This window comes from Symphalangus syndactylus, chromosome 6, assembly GCF_028878055.3.
Source record: "Symphalangus syndactylus isolate Jambi chromosome 6, NHGRI_mSymSyn1-v2.1_pri, whole genome shotgun sequence".
NCBI classification, from domain to species: Eukaryota; Metazoa; Chordata; class Mammalia; order Primates; family Hylobatidae; genus Symphalangus; species Symphalangus syndactylus.
In genome coordinates, this window is record NC_072428.2 from 81287142 (window position 1) to 81307086 (window position 19945).

At 42.8% G+C, this 19945-nt stretch overlaps 1 protein-coding gene across 2 annotated transcripts; it reads left to right on the forward strand.

Moving 5' to 3' along the window:
- Positions 1 to 7697: 7697 nt before the first annotated feature.
- Positions 7698 to 8643, forward strand: LOC129483997 (serine/arginine-rich splicing factor 8-like). Of its 2 annotated transcripts, XM_055281402.2 has the most exons (2): positions 7698 to 8195; positions 8403 to 8643. In XM_055281402.2, the coding sequence occupies exons 1-2, from the start codon at positions 7762 to 7764 to the stop codon at positions 8641 to 8643; spliced, it is 675 nt and encodes a 224-aa protein (XP_055137377.1). In that variant the 5' UTR covers positions 7698 to 7761. The 2 variants fall into 2 exon arrangements, with proteins under 2 accessions (XP_055137377.1, XP_055137376.1); XM_055281401.2 differs by having other exon boundaries at positions 7698 to 8643.
- The last annotated feature ends 11302 nt before the right edge of the window (positions 8644 to 19945 follow it).

The window sequence follows — 19945 nt, forward strand, 5'->3', positions numbered from 1 at the left end:
ATGGCTTCAACTTCCAGGAGGCCATGAATTTTGCCACCATGGAATAGATCAATTCAGGCAAAGTGGAGTCTCAGTGCAGTGGTGGGAAAGCCATTGTGGGCATCCTGTAACCCAAGTGCTATGACCTGTGGAAACACAGTCACTGGGGGCAGTTGCAGACCCCATGGAGTCCAGGGCACACGCCAGCCTGGAGAAGCCCACCTGGTGAAAGATCCGAGTGCTGGAGAGGACTAGCCTGGCCCCAGTCACCACCCATGTCAACAGGGTCATGACCCACGCAACCTATGGCCTCGGGCTGTGGTTCCCATTGCCTTACCCTTGTGCCTGGTGTTCCCATGGCCTTTCCATCCTGCAATGATGCTTCCCAGCCCACGAACTTAGCCTGGACCCACTGCTCACCCCAGCTAGGCCAACCCTGGTCTGAACCCCTCAACTGACAGATGTGGCCATGGTCCTTGCCCTCTGTAACTAAGGGCACAGGAGCCAATACTCCAGGCTCCAGCCAGGAGGTGCCTCTTAATGGTCACCTCAGGCCCTGAGTCTAAGTCCTTGCCCACAGATGGAGCATTGATGAACAGGCCTGCACCACTAAGCCCAGGATACAGGATCCTGCCAAGGATTCTGGGTGCTGCTGGGACCCTGCCTCTGAGCCCATGGTCAGTCTTTGTACCTCACTGCTCTGCTATGTGAGGGCTTGTTGATATTGCTCACATTTACATCTCAGAATTTTGGGCAAATTTTCAGACCACTACAATTATAGAGCCTCTCAGTGCTGAGATAGCCCCTCTGGTGAGGCACCTGGGTGCTGCTGAGTATATTAATCATATATTCTTTATCCTGCAAGACCTTTTAATGTCTTGACACTTCTACTTCTGTGTCACCAGCTGAGATTTCATCTATTGGACATGAGTGTCTCTGAGAAAGAGGTCTTCCTGGGTTTGCTAGGAACTCATCTATCCCAGCGTCCCGGTTGCTGGAACAACTATGGAGGCTGCTGCACTTCTGAAGAATTCACAATGTGGTTCCCCTTCAATCTTCTTCCCTTACCTACCCCCGCCCCAACTCTCCTTTTCTAGCAAAACTAGCCTCTTATGACCAATTAGGTCAATAGAGTTAGAAAAAAAGTATCATCTTTCAGAGTCATTGAAGTATTCAAAATGTGATGTCACCAGTATTTGTTCACAAATGAATTAAAAGTCACCAAAATGTAAGATCTGACTTTCTTTCTAATATTGTATTTCAAAAAACTTGGAAAGGAGGTTATTCTCCATGCATTTTTCTTCATAATTAGTTGAAAACTTTTAAAGCAAAATGTACTTTATGGGCTGGTTACATTGTGTGGTGATGCTGAGCTCAGGGCATGGTTATGGGGTTCTGGCTGTCTGGCCAGGTGGGAGCACTGGGTTGCAGTCATACTTTGAGGCTGGCCTTATGCCCAGCCTGGTTCTCAGCTAAATAGCAGGACCCAAATTGCTGGGAAAGATGAGCAGACCTAGGCTGAAGGTGCCATTATCTGACTATCTTCTCTCCCGGGCTCCACTGCCTTTTCAAAGCTGTGTGTATATTTCACACTGGTAACTCATTCACTCCACCCAATATTGTCCCCAGATAAGTGAGCAAGGTTTCAATCAGGAATGTGTGCTGTATAGAAAGTAAAGAAGGATTGGACAACAGAGCAGAATGAGCTGGGGCTGGCTGAGTGGCCGGTCTCAGAAGGATTCACTGAGCAGGAGACTTTGGGGACCCAATTACAAAATGGGGAGGTCCAGAGCAGAAGTCCCCGCTTGCAGGGACCAGCAAGTACAACAGACCTAGCATAGAAAGTGGTGAGTTTGTATTTCCAGGAATACAAAAGAAGCTTATTTGTGTCTGGGACATAGAGAGGAAGGAAGAGAGGCAGGGGGCAGAACATGGAGGGCCTTGTGTCTCATGTCAGGTGCATTATGTGGTGTTCCTTCAACTTGAAACGAGAAGGCATTAAAACAGCAGTGGAAAAGATGTAAATGACACATTTAAGTAATCAGCTTAGTTGTTCTGTGGAGAATGTGTGAGTGGGAGAAGCAATCAGACTATTTATAATACAAGTGAGAGTGACAGTTGCTTACACTTAATTGTTAGTATTGCAAATGCACAGAAATGGAAAAATTCAGAATATATTTTAATATTGAAAATGATAGTTTTGATGAAGAAGGAAACATTCAGAGAAGCAAACCACTCCCCACCTTAGTACCACCCTTCCTTAACTTCCCCACTCCCATCCAGAATTTCAAGAAGGCTGTAAATTTTGAAGCATGAGTAATCCAAACCTGGTGCTTGTCTAAAGTTCTCAATAAAGAGCAGAAAAACTCTTACCATCCTGTCTCTCCCATTCATTCATGCAACTTTGTCTTTCTTAACATAACAAGGAGTTTATTCTTTGGAAAATTCAAGCTGAGGGACAACATACGGTCTCTAGGCATATAGGAGGATGGACTAAGATGCCTGGCTGAAAAGGGATTTAAGCTAATGGTGACATGGTGGAACCAAAGATGAAAGTACACTTCATTCACTGGAAGGGAGTAGCCCAAGAGAACTGCTGATCCCTGAGTACATCCTGCATGACCAAGGAATGAAATTTTATGTGATAGATAAAAGCTTCATTGGCCCTGGAGTGCAGTAAGCAGACAGTCTTCGGCTGCAGAGAGCTGCCTCACCCAAAGCCATGCCCCTTCCCACTTTGGCCCACATTTCATGACTGCTCAGTGCTGGAGCATAATCTTGGCCATCTTTGCTCAACTTAGCACATTGCTGAAGGGTCATTTGTGCTCTAGATTTGCCGAGACTATCTTTGGCCCTAATCCTCAGCTCCAATTTTCCCTGTGCTCAAACATGCTTCCTTCGTCTCCTTTTCTCAGATATGGATCCCAAGCACACTTGTTAAGAAAGATCTTGGTGCTGAAGTCTGTTCCATAATGGACTTGTCCTACAACTTTACTTCAGGTTTCATTGTGTTTCAAAAGCCTAATTTTCTTGAAAGAATAAAGAGTAGTCACCCCTACTGAAATCATAGTTCTTTGCATGGTTATTTAGTGATGTGAGGAGATAGAAATGGCCACATGAGAATTTCAGCTTTTAATTTATGGAATTATTGTTGTGACCCCTGGTGAAAACATGTCCCTTTGAACATCAGAAGTCACAAGGGCAAGAAGCGAACATCTTGCCATTGGCATGATGAATCAATGCCAGTTTTACTCCTGGATTAACTGGAACCATGTACTCTGTTCTGAGCAAAACAGTATCATGTTCAGAGCAAGTGACTCTCACATACATTGCTTGTGGGAATGTAACATTATACAGCCCCACTGAAAAACTGTTTGTCAATGTTCTGTAAACTTGACCACTTATCTATCCATAGCCGTTCTCTTCCTGAGTATTTACCCAACCATTAAAAATCAGGAACTGTGAATAATCCACGTGTCTGAACAGATGAGTGGAAAAACTATAGCATATTAAATAGTATTCAGTTATAAAAAGCAATGATTCATTTTATATTCATTCCAAAAAAAATAAAAAGGCCAAAATAAGCTGTGCTCATAGAACTTAGGTCGTGGTTGCCTCTGGTGAGAGTGGGAATTAACTGGAAAGTTCTAGGCATGTGAGAATATTGTGGGGCTATGGGAATGTTCTGCATCTCATTTAGAGTGATGATTACATGGGTGTATATAAGTTTAAACTGGAGGAATTGGCAGAGCAAGATAGTATAATAGAAGGCTCTAAATCAGATTTAGTCTGCCTTATATCAAATGGATCTAATAGATATTGACAGGACACTTCATCCACCAGTTGTAAAATACAGATTCTTTTCCTCAGCACATGGATCATTCTCAAGAATAGACCATATGTTAGGTAACAAAATACATCTTAAAAGGTTCAAAAATTCAAATAATACCAAGCATCTTCTCTGGACACAGTGGAACAAAACTAGAAATAGAAATAAGAGGAATTTTGGAAATTATACAAACACATACAGATTAACCAATATGCACCTGAATCTCCAGTAGGTCAATGAAGAAATTAAGAAGGAAATTGAAGAATTTCTTGAAACAAATCATAATGGAAACACAATATATTAAAACCTATAGGATACAGTAAAAGCAGTACTAACATGGAAGTTTATAGCTATAAGTCCCTACATCAAAAAAGAGGACAAACTTAAAATAAACCACCTAATGATGCCTCTTAAAGAAGCAGAAAGGTAAGAACAGAAATAATCCAAAATTAGTAGAAGAAAAGAAATAACAAAGATCAGAGCAGAAATTAATGAAATCAAAATGAGGAAAACAATGCAAAAGATCACTGAAACAAAGTTGTTTTGAAAAGTTAAACCAAATTGACAAACCTTTAGCCGATTAAGAAAAAGAGACAGAAGATCTAAATCAATAAAATCAGAAATGAAAAGGGAGGCATTGCAATAGATACTGCAGAAATTCAAAGTATCATTAGTGGCTACTCTGAGCAACTATATGGCAATAAGTTGAAAAACCTAGAAGAAATGCACAAGTTGCTAGACACATACAACCTACCAAGATAGAACGAGGAAGAAATCCAAAACCTGAATAGACCAATAACAAATAATGAGATCCAAGCTGTAATAAAAAGTCTCCCGGTAAATTAAAGCTAAGGATCTGATGGCTTCACTGCTAAATTCCACCAAACATTTATTTGTTTCTGTTTTTTTATTATTAATTTTTTTTGCACACAAAACAATAAACATTTTCTAAAAATACAACCAAAAAGATGCGTATCAAACATATTAGGAAGGTTGCACATGGGAAGACGGGGAATAGAAATGGGGAGTGGGAATTAAAGAAAATAAATGAGAGAGGGACTTTATATGGATCAATGATAATAACTCAATCCTCTATTTGACAAAGAAGAAGGAGAAGGAAGAGGAAGAAAAAGAAAGTGGGATAAAGGATCAGGAAGGGAGGAAAATAGAAAAAATTAGAGTATGACTCCAGGGTGGACCTGTTTTGTTGTCACTGGGTTGGTTGGTTGGTTTGTCTGTTGTATTTTTCATGTTTCCCCATGTTGGCCAGGCTGGTCTCGAACTCCTAGCCTGAAGTGATCAACCCGCCCCGGCCTCCCAGAGTGCTGGGACTACAGGCGTGAGCCACCACGTCCAGCCCCCACATTGCTTCTGGCCTCCGTGGTAGACCTCCCAGACGGGGCGGCCGGGCAGAGACACTCCTCACTTCTTCCCAGACGGGGCGGTCGGGCAGAGGCGCTCCCCACGTCCCAGATGGGGCAGCCGGGCAGAGGCACTCCTCACTTCTTCCCAGACGGGGCGTCCGGGCAGAGGCACTCCTCACTTCCCAGAGGATGGGTGGCGGGCAGAGGCGCTCCTCACTTCCCAGACGGGGCGGCCGGGCAGAGGCGCTCCTCACTTCCCAGACGGGGTGGCCGGGCAGAGGTGCTCCTCACATCCCAGACGGGGCGGCCCGGCAGAGGCGCTCCTCACTTCCCAGACGGGGCGGCCCGGCAGAGGCGCTCCTCACATCCCAGATGATGGGTGGCCGGGCAGAGGTGCTCCTCACTTCCCAGACGGGATGGTGGGGCAGAGGCGCTCCTCACCTCCCAGATGGGGCGGCCGGGCAGAGGCACGGGCTGCCTGTATTCTATGACGAGGGATCCATTCACGGATAAGAGGACACATGAGCTCCAGTATACATGTCCAAGCGTGTTCTGAGCAACACTGTAAGAGGCTAAGGTGGAAACAATCCAAATGCCATCAACAGCAGAAACATTTATACTATTGGACACCTTATAGCAGGCAACAGGACCAAGTACAGCTACACGGAACAACATAGATGAGGGAAATAAAACAAACAAAAAAACCCATTCAACTTCATAAAGCACAATTCTATTTATATAAGGTTACATAACATTTTTAAAATGAGCAACATTTTAGTAAATTTATTTAGAATTCTTCTGCAGAGGGGTTTTGTCTCTTCTCTCCAATTTGTTAAATTTACTCATTTATTCATAACAGCATGAACTCGCAGGTATTTATTTTATTCTTTGGATTATAATTCAATAATATTTTCGTTATTCTGTTGCTTAACTTGTTTAAGATTTGGCCATTGGGAGCTGTTTTCATTGGTTCTTGTGCTCTTCTAATATAACCCCATAAATGTTCTTACATAACCTCATCAATACTTTTGTTTGTTTTGTGTTTACCACATTCTTATTTTCCAACACTCCAAGATGGCTATAGGCTCTTTCTATATTTCCTGCACAGGTCTAGAAACTTTATTTCTTCATAAGTATTGCCACACCTTTTTTTTTTTTTTAACGTTATCAGATTGCAGTTTTATTAATCATCTTTTGTCTAGATTGCGTTTTGTTTATTTATAATTCTATCATTGTTTTAATATTTTATGTTGTTTGTTTTTATTTACTAATTGCTGGATTTCAACACAAAGATTTATAGATTTTTAGAAAATATGGATATTAATTTTCAAATAAATATAGTCAGATTCAGTTTTTAAATTTTTGACCTTTAATTTTATTTCAACAAGGTCAAGATTATGCTCAATTTATTAACTTATGGAATTGTAACTGATATTTATTTGTAGCTGCACTGGGAAATTTTTGTAAATGTGTTCTACATATTGAAAAGCATTTTCCATTTGGTTTTTGGTAGTTGCAGGTTACAATGATCACAGTTTTAAGTTTGTTTTGCAAATTCTATAGCTTTTTTTTCGACAGAGTCTCGCTGTCCACCAGGCTGGAGTGCAGTGGCGCCATGTCGGCTCACTGCAACCTCCACCCCCAGGGTTCAAGCGATTCTCCTGTCTCGGCCTCCCCAGTAGCTGGGATTACAGGTGCCCTCAACCACGCTCGGCTTATTTTCTGTATTTTTAGTAGAGACGGGGTTTCACCATATTGGCCAGGCTGGTCTCGAACTCCCGACCCCAGGTGATCCAAGCGCCTTGGCCTCCCAAAGTGCTGGGATTACAGGCGTGAGCCACCGCGCCCAGCTAAATTATATAGCATTCCTAACTTTGTTCTCTGCACTATTGGTTTCGATTAAAATGCTGTTACATTTAAAAAAAAAAAAAACCAACATCTCCTATCATGATTGCAGACTTTTCAGTTTTACCATCTAAGTCTGTCTTGGCTCTCTGTGTGTCAGTACCATGTGGTTAGGTGCATAAAGTTCATTACTGTAATATTGTAATATTTTTCTATGACATTTCATTAACTATAAAATGTGCTTCTTTGATCATATCAATACACTGGATATTAATATTGCTACCCTAGGTTCCTTTTGTTTAATATTTGTCTGGATTGCCTGTTCCCATAAATTGACTTTTAATCACAGCGTTGTTCTAAGATTGATTTAAAATGCAGAATAAAAGGGAAGGTTATGGGAGGGTGGGACGTCTAATGTAAACCCAGCCCAGTGATTACATTAGCTGGGCGCTGATTAGGTTAGGATGTTGCCCAGGTATAAAGCCAGGATCTTCGGGACCTGGCTTCATTTGGAGTTCAGCTACCAAGAGGAAACCTTCCTCTGGGTCCTGGAGTATTTGGCCTGAAATTGGGAATTTGGGAATTGCTGCTCCAGAGCGCTCCCTGCGGAGCTCCGCAGCCCGCCTCTCCCCCAGGTCTCTCCCGGCGTCCCCACGCGGGGCGCAACCGCGAGAGAGGAACGCAGGTCGCCCCGCCAGCGCCCAGTGCAGCGCCAGTTTCCGGGCCGGGACTGCTCTCGGAGCCATGAGCTGCGGCCGCCCCCCTCCCGACGTGGACGGCATGATCACCCTTAAGGTGGACAACCTGACCTACCGCACCTCTCCCGACAGCTTGAGGCGCGTGTTCGAGAAGTACGGGCGCGTGGGCGACGTGTACATCCCGCTGGAGCACCGCACCAAGGCGCCCCGGGGCTTCGCCTTCGTCCGCTTTCACGACCGGAGCGACGCTCAAGACGCCGAGGCCGCCATGGACGGGGCGGTGCTGGACGGACGCGAGCTGCGGGTGCAAGTGGCGCGCTATGGCCGCCGGGGCCTGTCTGGCAGCAGCCAGGGAGAGCCACGCGGCAGGTCCTGGGGCGGCCGCTACGGACGGCAGAGCCGCAGCCCCAGGGGGCGACACCGCAGCCAATCCCGGGGTCCCAGCTACTCTAGGTCCCGCAGCAGATCTCACTATGGGGGGTCTCGCTATAGCAGGTCTCCCTACAGGAGATCTCGCTACAGCCGGTCTCCCTACAGACGATCTCGTTACAGGGGATCTCGCTACGGCCGATCTCCCTACAGTCGATCTTACAGCCGGCATCACTACAGCCGATCTCCCTACAGGGACTCTCACTACAGGGAATCTCGCTACAGGAGGTCTCCCTACATCCGGTCTTCCCGCAGCAGATCTCCCTACAGCCGCTCTCACTGGAAGTCTGGGTCTCGCTCTCGATCTCCATCAACCTCCAAATCCAGCTCTCCGCGAAGATCCAAGTTCTCCTCCGTCTCCAGATCTTGCTCACGGTCCAGGTCTAGATCTACGTCCGGGAATCCTCCCCACACATCCAAGAGGGAATCCAAGTCCAGGTCGCAATCCAAGAGTCCTCCCAAGTCTCCTGAAGGGGAAAAAGGACAAGTGCCCTCCTAGGAAAATGATCATCAGCTAACGCGTGATGGAGGACTTGGGGAAAAGGACTCCACACTCAGTCCACGGAAGCAGAGTCACTGGAAGAAGCGACTGCCTAATGAAACGGTTGTGTGACATTTGGTCTACCTTTTTTACCAGTTTGAAGCGTTGCATCAGATGGCAAGATTCATTTTATGTGCCATTTTGTTGTTTTCAAATTTTCTTGTAATTTAGTGAGGTGAACGACTTTAGATTGGATTTGGATATTTGAGGGGAAAATTTATATTTGTCTTTTTTGTGTGTGTTTTATTTTTGAGATGTAGTCTAGCTCTGCTGCCCACGCTGGAGTGCAGTGGCGCCATCTGCATCTTCCACCTCCTGGGTTCAAGCAATTCTCAGGCCTCAGCCTCTGGAGTAGCTGGAATTACAGACGCCAGCCACCACGGAGGGCTAATTTTTGTATTTTTGGATTTTTAGTAGAGACGGGGTTTCGCCATGTTGGCCAGCCTGCCCTCGAACTCCTGGGCTCAAGTGATCTGCTCACCTTGGCCTCCTAAAGTTCTGCGATTACAGGTGTGAGCCCCTTCGCCCAGCGTATATTTGATTTTATAGTGCTGATATTTTTGGTTTGAAATGAACAGGTTGGTAACCTAATTTGTGGCCTCCTGTGTCTTAAGAAATGTGTGCAGCCATTACACACAGACCAACGCTGTCACGACATTGCCTCAAAACTGCCTTCATTCCTTAAAGTTAAAAACTTACAAAAGGCAGTATAAATGTATATATGTAATGTTATTACCTTTAAATCTAACTGGTAATGTGACCCAAATTTGTATAAAGATTTTTCAGGTGGAAAGACCGGGTTTTGAGCAAACACAATTCTAATCTCTTCTGTGTTTTTGTGTACCAGGCCTGGCTGCATAGCAGTTGAGTGATGCTGGTTAGCTGTTAAGGTGGCCTGCTGCAGTGCAGAGTGCTGAGCTGTTTCCTGTTTTCTTCTGATTGCTCCTGAAAAAAGAAGCCCTGTCCTGAAAAACAAATGGCTGTTCAGTTTATTAAAATGCCTGTCAACTGCCCTTCCAGTCACCAAGGCCTGGAAGAGAAATAATAGAGCATGCAGTGAGCACATCTAGCTGATATGATAATCACACGTCTTCTCCCTCTCTATTCTGTTAAATGGCAAATCTGATCATATCAACATACATGAACTTAAAATACGGGGAATGGTGTGGAAGAAATGGTTTGTAACTGTAGGTACTTATAACATGGTGCATGTTTTTGATTATGAATATTTCTTACTATAACCATGTTTCTATCATTGAATTAAAATGTTTTCTTGGTGTTACCTTTTCTCAAAATAAAACTAGAAATATTTTGTAGAAAGTTGGTTGTTTTATTTTGCTGTTAGACTACTTTCTGCTATTTGTACTTTTGGGAAAATTATTTTACCAAGTTTCTCACAGGATTCAATTATAATTAAAAAAAACTCTACAAGGTTTAGCGATGTGCTTTATTATTTTATCACAATGTAGTTTCTTTGTACACTCTTTCCTCTTCCTACCTGTGATTTTTAACTTCTAAAGGTCTTTTCAAAGAATCAGATTTTGATTTTTGTTATTACCTCTACTGGGTGTAATATTTTCTTTTGTAATCGTTTCTGCTTATACCTTTATTTTCTTTCCTTTTTTATTTTAATTCATCCAGTTTACTGAGTTGAGTGCTAAATTCAATCATTTTTGAACGCTTATTTTTTTCTTTCAGTTCAGTTAGATACTCCTCTTTATATATGTTATGATTTGACCTTAAGTCCTGATATTAACACACCATACCAATCTGCCATAATCGATCCATCCTGGGTGGTGGAACTGATGGCCTCTGTACAGTTAAAGCTGTGGTCGAAGCCTGCGTGGCGTCACTAAGTTACTAAGGTAGCTTAAAGCTCAGCATTTTGCTTGTCACACATTTGTCTTCAAATATTCTGAAATATACTGGATTCGACCACACCAGAAGTTTGAATATTTGGAAAGAAAATACTGGAAGAACCTCAGCCTCCTATTTGATGAAAACAGTAAATAATATAATCCTGGACACGTAGGAACAATTTAGGACTTTCTGGAGTAGGAATGTGAGGTTGTCATCAAAGAGAGTGTCAACACACCCTACCTGTACTTTGGCATGTGGATGACCACCTTTCCATCGCTCATGGAGGACATGGACCCTTACATCAACTACCATCACTTCAGGGAGCCCCTATATTGGTACGCAGTGCCCCAAAACCATAGTCGGTACCTGGAATGCTCAGCCAGGGAGCTTTTCCAGGTAGTTCTCAGGGTTATGAGGCCTTCCTGTGGCACAAGATGGCCCTCATCGTGCCCACAGTGCTCATGCAGAATGGGATTCCCTTCAATAGCATGACTCAGGAGGCTGGAGAGTTCACAGTGACATTTCCCTGTGACTACCACACAGGCTTCAACTGCACAGAGACCATCAATTTCATCACCCAGGATGGGTAGATTATGGCAATATGGCCTTTCAGTGTAGCTGTGGGGAGGACAGGGTGGCCTTTTCCATGAACGCCTTCATGCACATCATGAAACCTGATCATTATGACCTGTGGAAAAGCTAGCAAGATGGGGCCATTGTGGATCAAAGGGAGCCCAGGGTGCTGGCCAGCCAGGAGCTCATTACCTGGCAGGAGGACATTGCACCTGGCCTGAAGCTCCTCTGGACCTGACTTCTTCTAGGCCTGTGGTCCTGGATGGTGGGACCTACCACTGAGCCCATGTGTACCAGTTGCAGTTTCCCTGGTTCCCAGTGGCAGCCCAGGAAACTGATGCCCATCCAAAGGTCATTGACCCCAGAGGCTCCCAAGAACACACCATGGCCCACCATCTATCTCGGGTCTGTTTGCCCTGGTTCTCTGCCTGTCAACTGGAAGTGGTGGTCGTGATGGTGTTCTTCAGGAACTAGGAGCTCAGGAGGGGATCCTCTAATCTCCCACCAAGTGGCACAGCACACAGAGCTCTTGATCCCGGGGCTTTGTCCCTATTTGGGATGGAACTTTGATAGACAAGCCTGTATCTCTCAGGCCTGCATCTCAGCATCCCATCAAGGCTTCCAGGAGCTGCAGTGCCCCCATCTTCAACCTTTGGAGAGACTTTGGATCTGATGCTTTGATGTGTGCTGGCCCGTATCTGACATCCCCAGACAGCATGACACTGAACCACCCTGACTGTGTTCCACTGATTCCTCCCAACATCATTATGATGCTGAGAATTTTCTCCAGAGATGCTGCTGGAGAGTGCAAGGCCCCTTGAACCTGGCTGAGGTTGTAGCAATGGACCATTTTTATACCTCTGGGGTCTTGGCCCCAGCTGATGTTGTCAGAATATGCTGGGCCCTGACTCATCTGCTGGGGCTGAAGCAAGACAGTGCTGCACATCTGAATTTGGAGCTATGTGCCTCTGATACATTATCTCAATCCTTTGAACCCATGGCTACTGAATATATTGCCAAATGTGGCTGTCCCTCTGACCATAGCCTAACCCTACTAGCCAAAGAAGGCTCCACCCAAGCACAATTTGAGCCTGGGATTGTCTCAGTCTCTTTTACCTTGAAGAACTAATATATACACAAGGCTACCAGAGGCTGTCTTCTGTTTATTAAATTAATTTTTCCTAGTGTGTATCTACCAAGTGAAGAAAGGAATATCCTGAAAACATATTTTAAAATCACTATTATAAAAGAGATAAACCTAAAACTAAGTGATTCAGAATGACTGAAAAATAAAAGAATGGGCAAAACTAGATCAAGGAAAATGCAAACAAAAGAAAAGAGGGGTGGTAGATCTTAATATAAAATGAATAAATTTTAGGTATTTCATATAAGCACAATGATATAATAATATTTGTCTTTTTATTTCTAGTTGTTTCACTTAGCATGCTGTCCTCCAGGTGCATCCATGTTGCAGCATGTGTCAGAATTTCCTTCATTTTCAAGGTTGAATAATATTGCATCATATGTATGCACCACATTTTGCTTATTCCAATCATCCATGGATGGACACTTCGGTTGTTTCCTCCTTTTGGCTATGTGCATGGTGCTGTTATGAACACTGGTATAAAAGTATCTGTGTGAGTCCCTGGTAAAACCATTTTAATCATCTTTTAGAAATTCCATATTCTTCCTTGGACATCATTAATATGCCTTTGCATCTGCCTTGACTGTAGATCTGATATATATCTGTAGTAAATTAGTTTTTAATATCATCTTAATTTCAAAAATTGTAATTAAATTAAATTTAAATGAAATTAAAATGTTAGATTAAAAGTTAATTCTGTCACTTCTCATGAATTTGGGGAAACTTCTGACAGCAACATACCTTGTACTTCTCTACCAACTATATGCACATCAACATTTATTACTATGGGGGGAGAATTCATGGATCTCTCAGTTCTATCCTATGTCCCAAGTTTAAGAGTCTAGAGTTTCTTTCAATATCCTCTTATCATGGATGTCTTCGTGGCTTTGAAACAGCATTTTCATTCTTCAAATAGTCAGTTAGAGCCTGGGGAGAGTTGTGCTCCACATCTTTTTATTCTTGCTAGTGGTAACTCACTATGGGTACCATGTGGCTCTGTGGGAAGCTGGGCATGGTGACCAGGTGGCTGTGTGGAGCCAGGAAGCTCTTTCCAAGCTCACAGCCAGCACTGTACATGCACTAAAGCTCACGGGATCCCTTTACCTGGCACAGGACGGGCAGTGCAAAGCTTGTGTGCTTCTCTCAGAGTGAGCGTGGGTGGGTAGTGGGCACCGCTTCTAGTGGGCTTCCTTCTTCCTGGCCTTCTGGTCTCAGAGGCTGCCAAAGTCCTGACTGTATCCACGTAGGGTGAGCGCTTGCCCAGAGAATCCAGAGGCGGTTGTCCCAGGACCCCATGCTGGGCTCGGGCCGTACTTGGGAGAGGGTTATCCAGGGAGTTTTCTGTGCTGTGCTTGTGTTTCTAGGAGGAAATCGGGAGGGGCAAGCATGGGCTGCAGGGTCCAGAGAGGATTGTACCACAGAGGTGGAGAAGAAAGTCCTGGTAAAGTCTCATTTCCTTCCTCTTTTCCTCCTCAGAACAAGCTCCACGAGGACACGGTGCAGGCTTAGGGCCAGAAGGTTGAGATCTAGCCTAGAACCCATGTGAGTTTGATTAAGGAAAAATTATAGTTGGTAAGAAACAAGTTGGAGTAGTGTTTGAAAAACCAGAGAATTTAAGTCACTTTATTGTGTTGAGGACAGAAAAGAAATGGACACATATACAGATATAGAAAACAAACAAGCTTAACAAGGTACAATGTATGCACCTGGTAATAGAGAATACTCACCTTTTTCAAGTGCTAATGAATGATTCACAAAATTGGACAATATATTAGGATGAAAGCAAAACATCAATAACTTATCAAAAGAAAAAGAAAAAATCAATACCATGCAATAAAACTAGAAATTGGTTTTAAAAATAGAAAATGTAGAGATGCTTTTTTCTGAAAGGCGAACATTCTTTATTGGGCAAGCTTTAGATAAGACGAAAACACAAGCCAAAACAGCCAAATTCCACTGGCTTTTCAAAGCTGCGGGTTGTTTGACATTGTTAATTCATTGGCTCAGTCCAATAAACAAGTCCCACTAAGTAAGCAAGACAGTTTTTATCAGCAATGTGTGCTGTGCAGAAACTGAAACAGGATTAGATGACAAAGAAGAATGGGCAGGGGCTGCCTGAGCTGCGGGTCCAGGGTGGATTCACAGAGCAGGAGACCTTTTTGAGAACTAGTTGACCAAACGGAAAGTCCAGAGCAGAATTTTCCACTTGCAGGGAACAGCAAGTGCAATAGACCTACCATGGAAATTAGTGATTTTCTTTTTCCAGGAATACAAAAGAAGCTTACTTGTGTCTCGGGCAGAGAGGGGAAGGGAGAGAGTCTGGGGACAGAACATGTAGAGCCTCATGTTTCAAGTTAAATGCATTATTTGGTGTTCCTTCAACTTGAAGTGAGAAGGCATCAGAAGCTTAAAACAGCAGTTGACAAGATGTGATTGACACATTTAAATAATCAGCTTAGTGGCTCTGTGGAGAGTTTGCCAGTAGGGGAAGCAGTTTGACCATTTATAATACAAGTGAGAGTGACAGTTGCTTAGGCTTAATTGTTAGTTTTGAAATTGCATAGCTAGCCTCATGAACGTAGTGAAACTCAGTTTCTGCAGAAGAAAGTTAAAAAAAAAAAAAAAACTACCTGGGTGTGGTGGCACATGCCCGTATTCCCAGCTACTCAGGAGGCTGAGAGAGGAGGATCACTTGAGACTGGGAGGTCAAAGTTGCAGTCAGCCATGATTGCAGCACTGCAGTCTAGCCTGGGTGACAGAGCCAGACTCTGTCTTTAAAACCAGCAACAAAAAGGAAGTGCACAAAAGTGGACGGAACATATTTTGGAAATTGAAAATGATAGTTTTCATACAGAAAGAAACATTCTGAGAAGAAAGCCACCTTGCTTGTTAAGTAGTATCCTTAATAGGACCCTTCCTTTCTTCCCCTATCAGCATTTCAGTAGGAAATTTTAAAGCAGGAATAATCAGAAATTGGTGCTTCTCTAAAGTTTTCAATAAACAGCAGAAAAACCCATACCTTCCTGCCTCTTCCATTCATTCAGGCAACTTTGTCTTTCCTAATGTAACAAGAGAAGGAAGTTTATTCTTTGGAAAATTCAACCTGAGAGATGAACTCAGAGACTCCAGGCACAGAGGAGGATGGAGTGAGATGCCTGGCTGAAATGAGGTTAAAGCTAACACTGACATGGTGGAATCACAAAATGAAAGCATGCTGCATTCACAGGAAGGGAGTAGCCCTAGAGAGCTGCTGGACCCACAGCACATCTTGCATGACCAAGGAATAAACTTTTATGTGATCGGTAAAAGACTCATTGCCTCTGGACTGCAGTCAGCAGACGGCCTTCAGCTGCAGAGAGCCGCCTCACCCAAGGCCATGCCTCTTCCCCATTTGGCTGACATCCCATGACTTCTCAGTGCTGGAGGATAAAGCTTCACCATCTCTGCTCAACCCAGGACAACCCTGCAAAGGCATTTGAGCTCCAGAGCTCCCTGCAGGATCGGCTGCCTATCTTTGGCCCTAACCCACAGATCAACATTTCCCTGTGCTCACACCTGCTTCCCCCTCCTCCCTTTCTCAGATACGGATCCCAACGACACTCTTTAAGAAAGATCTTGGTGCTGACGTCTTAGAGTCTGCTCTGTAGTAAACCTGACCTGCAAGTGTACTTTAGGTTTCTTTGTGTTTAAATGGCATAGTTCCTTGAGAGAAAAAAGATCAATCACCTCCCTGCTGAAATTATATTCCTTCTTTGCATGGTTATTCAGTGATGTGAGGAGATTGAAATGGCCACATGGGAATCTCAGCTTCCTATGTATGGCATTGTTGTTGTGACTCCATTGAAAACATGTTCCTTTGAACACCAGAAGTCATGAGGACAAAAAGCAAACATCTTACATTTGGCATGATGAATGAGTCCCTGTTTTATGCCTGGATTTACTGGACCATGCACTCTGGCTCTGAGAGGAACAGTCTCATATCCAGAGCAATGGGTTCTCACATGCATTGCTAGTGGGAATATGACATCATACAGCCCCTTTGAAAAACCGTGTCAGTCTTCTATAAATTTGCACACTCATCTGTCTCTGGCAATTCTCCTTCTAGGTATCTGCCCAACTGGTAAGAATGAAGAACTGTGAACAATCCATATATCTCCGAAAAGATGAGTAGAAAAACTATATTGTATTAAAATATTATTCATCCATTAAAAGGAGTGAACTGCCGGTGCGTGCAACAGGATAGATGATCTCACAAACATCCCATATGGGAAAAGTAGCAAAATCCAAGTGAATACATACTGTATGATTCCATTCCTATTCATTCCCAAATCAGGCCATACTCCCCTGTAATCATAGAACTTAGAAAGTGATTGCCTCTGGTGGGGAGTCAGGATTGGCTGGAAAGCTTCTGTCCTGAGAGAATCTTATGGGGCTGTGCTAATGTTCTACATCTTTTATGTGTTGATTACATGGGTGTATATAATTTTTAAAACTCACTGAAGTGGAGACCTAAGATCTATGTGTTTTATTGCCTATATCTTAAACTGGAGAAAAGCAAATAGGAGACAAGACAAGGGCAGCTAGAAAAGTAAGAACTATCTTACTAAATTCTAGAACGCTCAATCTTGGGTTAGTATGCCAGGCAAGTAGTTGTTTACTCTACTTTTTATTGTTTTTATCGTACCGTTATTTTTCACCGTTTCTTTCTTTTTGTGAATGCATTTGATCCTTGGTTGGTTGAATCCACTGCTGCTGAACCCAGAGGATATGGAGGCCTGACTGCCTTCTGTGACCAAGATATCTATTCATAGACGGGAGTACATGTGAGCTCCAAGCGCTATCCATGTCCAAGCATTTTCAGAGCAACATTTTTTGTAAGAGGTCAAAAGCAGAAAGGAACCAAATACCCATTAAAAACAGAAACACTTATAACACTGAATAAATTACAGCAAGGAAACAAGACAAAGTACAGCTGCACAGAAGAACATAGATGAGGGAAATGCCACACAAAAAATACATGAAAATACATAAAACACAATTCTATTTTTATTTATATAGGGCCATAACATTTTCAAAATAGACAATATTTTAATTAATTTAATTTGTTCAGAATTCTGATGAAAGAGAGCTTTGTCACTTCTCAGCTATTTGTTGACTTAATCTTTAATTTATATCAGTATGAATTCATAGATATTTATTTCATATTTTGGATTATAATTCAATTTACATATTTTCTTGCTCAATTTGTTGGAGATTTGGCCATTGGGAATTGTTTTCCTTCTGTCCCACTGGAAGTAACCGCATTTTTTATTGTGTGCATTTATGGAGTTTTTATTTTCCGTGGCTACGAATGCTTTGGGCTCTTTCTGTATATTACTTGCCCAGGTCTACAAAGTGTTCTTTATCAATACTTCCACTTATGTATTTTTTTCTTTAAAAAAGATCAGATTTTAGTTTTATTAATCACCTTTATGTTAGTATACATTTTCCCTTTTATCTTTCTATCATTATTTCTATCTTTCATTTTCTTCTGCAGAATTTTGTTCCATTTTTTTTCTCGCTGCTTGAGTTCAACGTGAAGATCAATAGGATTTTAGAAGTGTGCATATTAATTTTCAAATAAATATGGTTGGATTCAGGTTTTGTATTGTTGACTTTCAATTTCATTTCATTTTGGCCAGTATATTCATTTAATTTAATTTTTATTTGATATTTACTTTGTAGTCCTATATTGGTAAATTTATCTACTATAAATGTTACCTATGTACCGAAAAGCATTTCACATTTGCTTTTTAATTGTTACAATCTCTATCCTCAAAGTTCTTAAGCTTGTACATATTACTAAACATTATTAATTTTCTGCTCTGCCTTATTGGTTTCTGAAAGGAAAATGTTAAACACACACACACACACACACAACTCCCAACACGATTGTGGATTTTACTGTTTGACCTTACAACAACTCTCAGTCTTGGCTTCAGTGTGTCACTGTTGTGTGGTTAGGTGCATAAAGTTCATCCCTGTAATATTTTCCTGTGAATTTTTTTCATTAACTATAAAATGTCCCTCTTGGATCTTATATATACACTGGATGTTAATATTGTTACCCTCGGTTTCGTTTAGTATTTATTTAGATTCCCTGTTCCCATAACTTGACTTTTTTTTTTTTTTTCTTTTTTTTCTTTTTTTTTTTTTTTGAGACAGAGTCTCGCTCTTTCACCCAGGCTGGAGTGCAGTGGCGCGATCTCGGCTCACTGCAAGCTCCGCCTCCCGGGTTCACGCCATTCTCCTGCCTCAGCCTCCCGCGTAGCTGGGACTACAGGCGCCTGCCACCTCGCCCGGCTAATTTTTTGTATTTTTAGTAGAGACGAGGTTTCACCGTGTTAGCCAGGATGGTCTCGATCTCCTGACCTCGTGATCTGCCCGCCTCGGCCTCCCAAAGTGCTGGGATTACAGGCGTGAGCCACCGCGCCCGGCCCATAACTTGACTTTTAATCGCTTAGCATTGTTCTAGGATTTAAATGTAAAACAAAAGGGTGGGGCACAGACGGGTGGGATGCCTAATCTGGACCCAGCCCAGTGATTACATTACCTGGGCACTGATTGGGTTAGGATGCCGCCCAGGTATAAAGCCAGGGTCTTTGCAACCTGGGGCTGCATTTGGAGTTCAGCTACCAAGAGGAAACCTTCTCTCTGGGTCCTGGAGTATTTTCATCAGGAATTGTGAGTTTTTGGTGGAAGTTAGGTCATTTTATTTCTCTGTTGGAGCACTTTTTGATTTGTCCTACTGAGAAAATTATTCTCACTCAAGTTGCTCATAAGATTCAGTTAAAATTTTTAAAACATCTCGGCAAGATTTTTAGCTATGCCTCCTAAGTTATCTCAATTGTTTCATTTGTATTTTCTTTTCTCTTCATGCCTATGGCTTTTTACTTCTCACCATCTTTTTGAAAAGTCAAGTTTTAGTTGTCATCATTCCTATTGGAGGTTCTGTTTCCTTTTGCAATGGTTTCTGCTTGTGTCTTTATTTTCATTGTTTCCTTTGATGTTAATGCATCCAGTTTCTTGAGTGGATTGCTTAATTCATTCCTTTGCAAACTTGATCATTTTCACTCTTAGTTTGATTAGATGCTGCTCTTTTTCTGTTTTATTATTTGACCTTATATCCTGATGTTAACACAGCATACCCTTTAGTTTAGCTTAATACTAGCTGAGTATTTCTTTTGTCTGGTTATACACGTATTTTCAAATATTCTGTATTTTGTGTCGTTGTTCAGGTTTATTGATTTGATTTCCTAGAGGAGACGCCCGGGTACAGTGGAGTTACCAGCTACTGGGCACCCAAGCCTGAGAATCAAGAGAAGCCTCACAGTGACACCCCCAACTGAGGAAACTCACAGAGCTGCCAGTGGAGCTGGACTCCAGCCGGGGCGCCTGCCCCACTGGGATATATTCTATTTTCTTCAGACAAAAAATTACTGACTGGAGCAGAGTCCTCCTGGGAAGTCAGAAAGCCTCTGAAAGATCTCACTTGTTCAAAAGTTCAAGTGTGAGTTACTCCCTCACAGATAAACCAAAGTATTTTGGAAAAACAAAGTGGAGAAAAGAAATTCCTCCCCAGCACTCTCAGGCATCTAGAGGACACCCAAGAACTTGGGAGTCAGCTGCTTCTTGTGTGCAGCC

Bases quoted from the DNA above. Each gene is read 5' to 3' on its own strand.
- LOC129483997 (XM_055281401.2), top strand. From the start codon at position 7,762: ATGAGCTGCGGCCGCCCCCCTCCCGACGTGGACGGCATGATCACCCTT.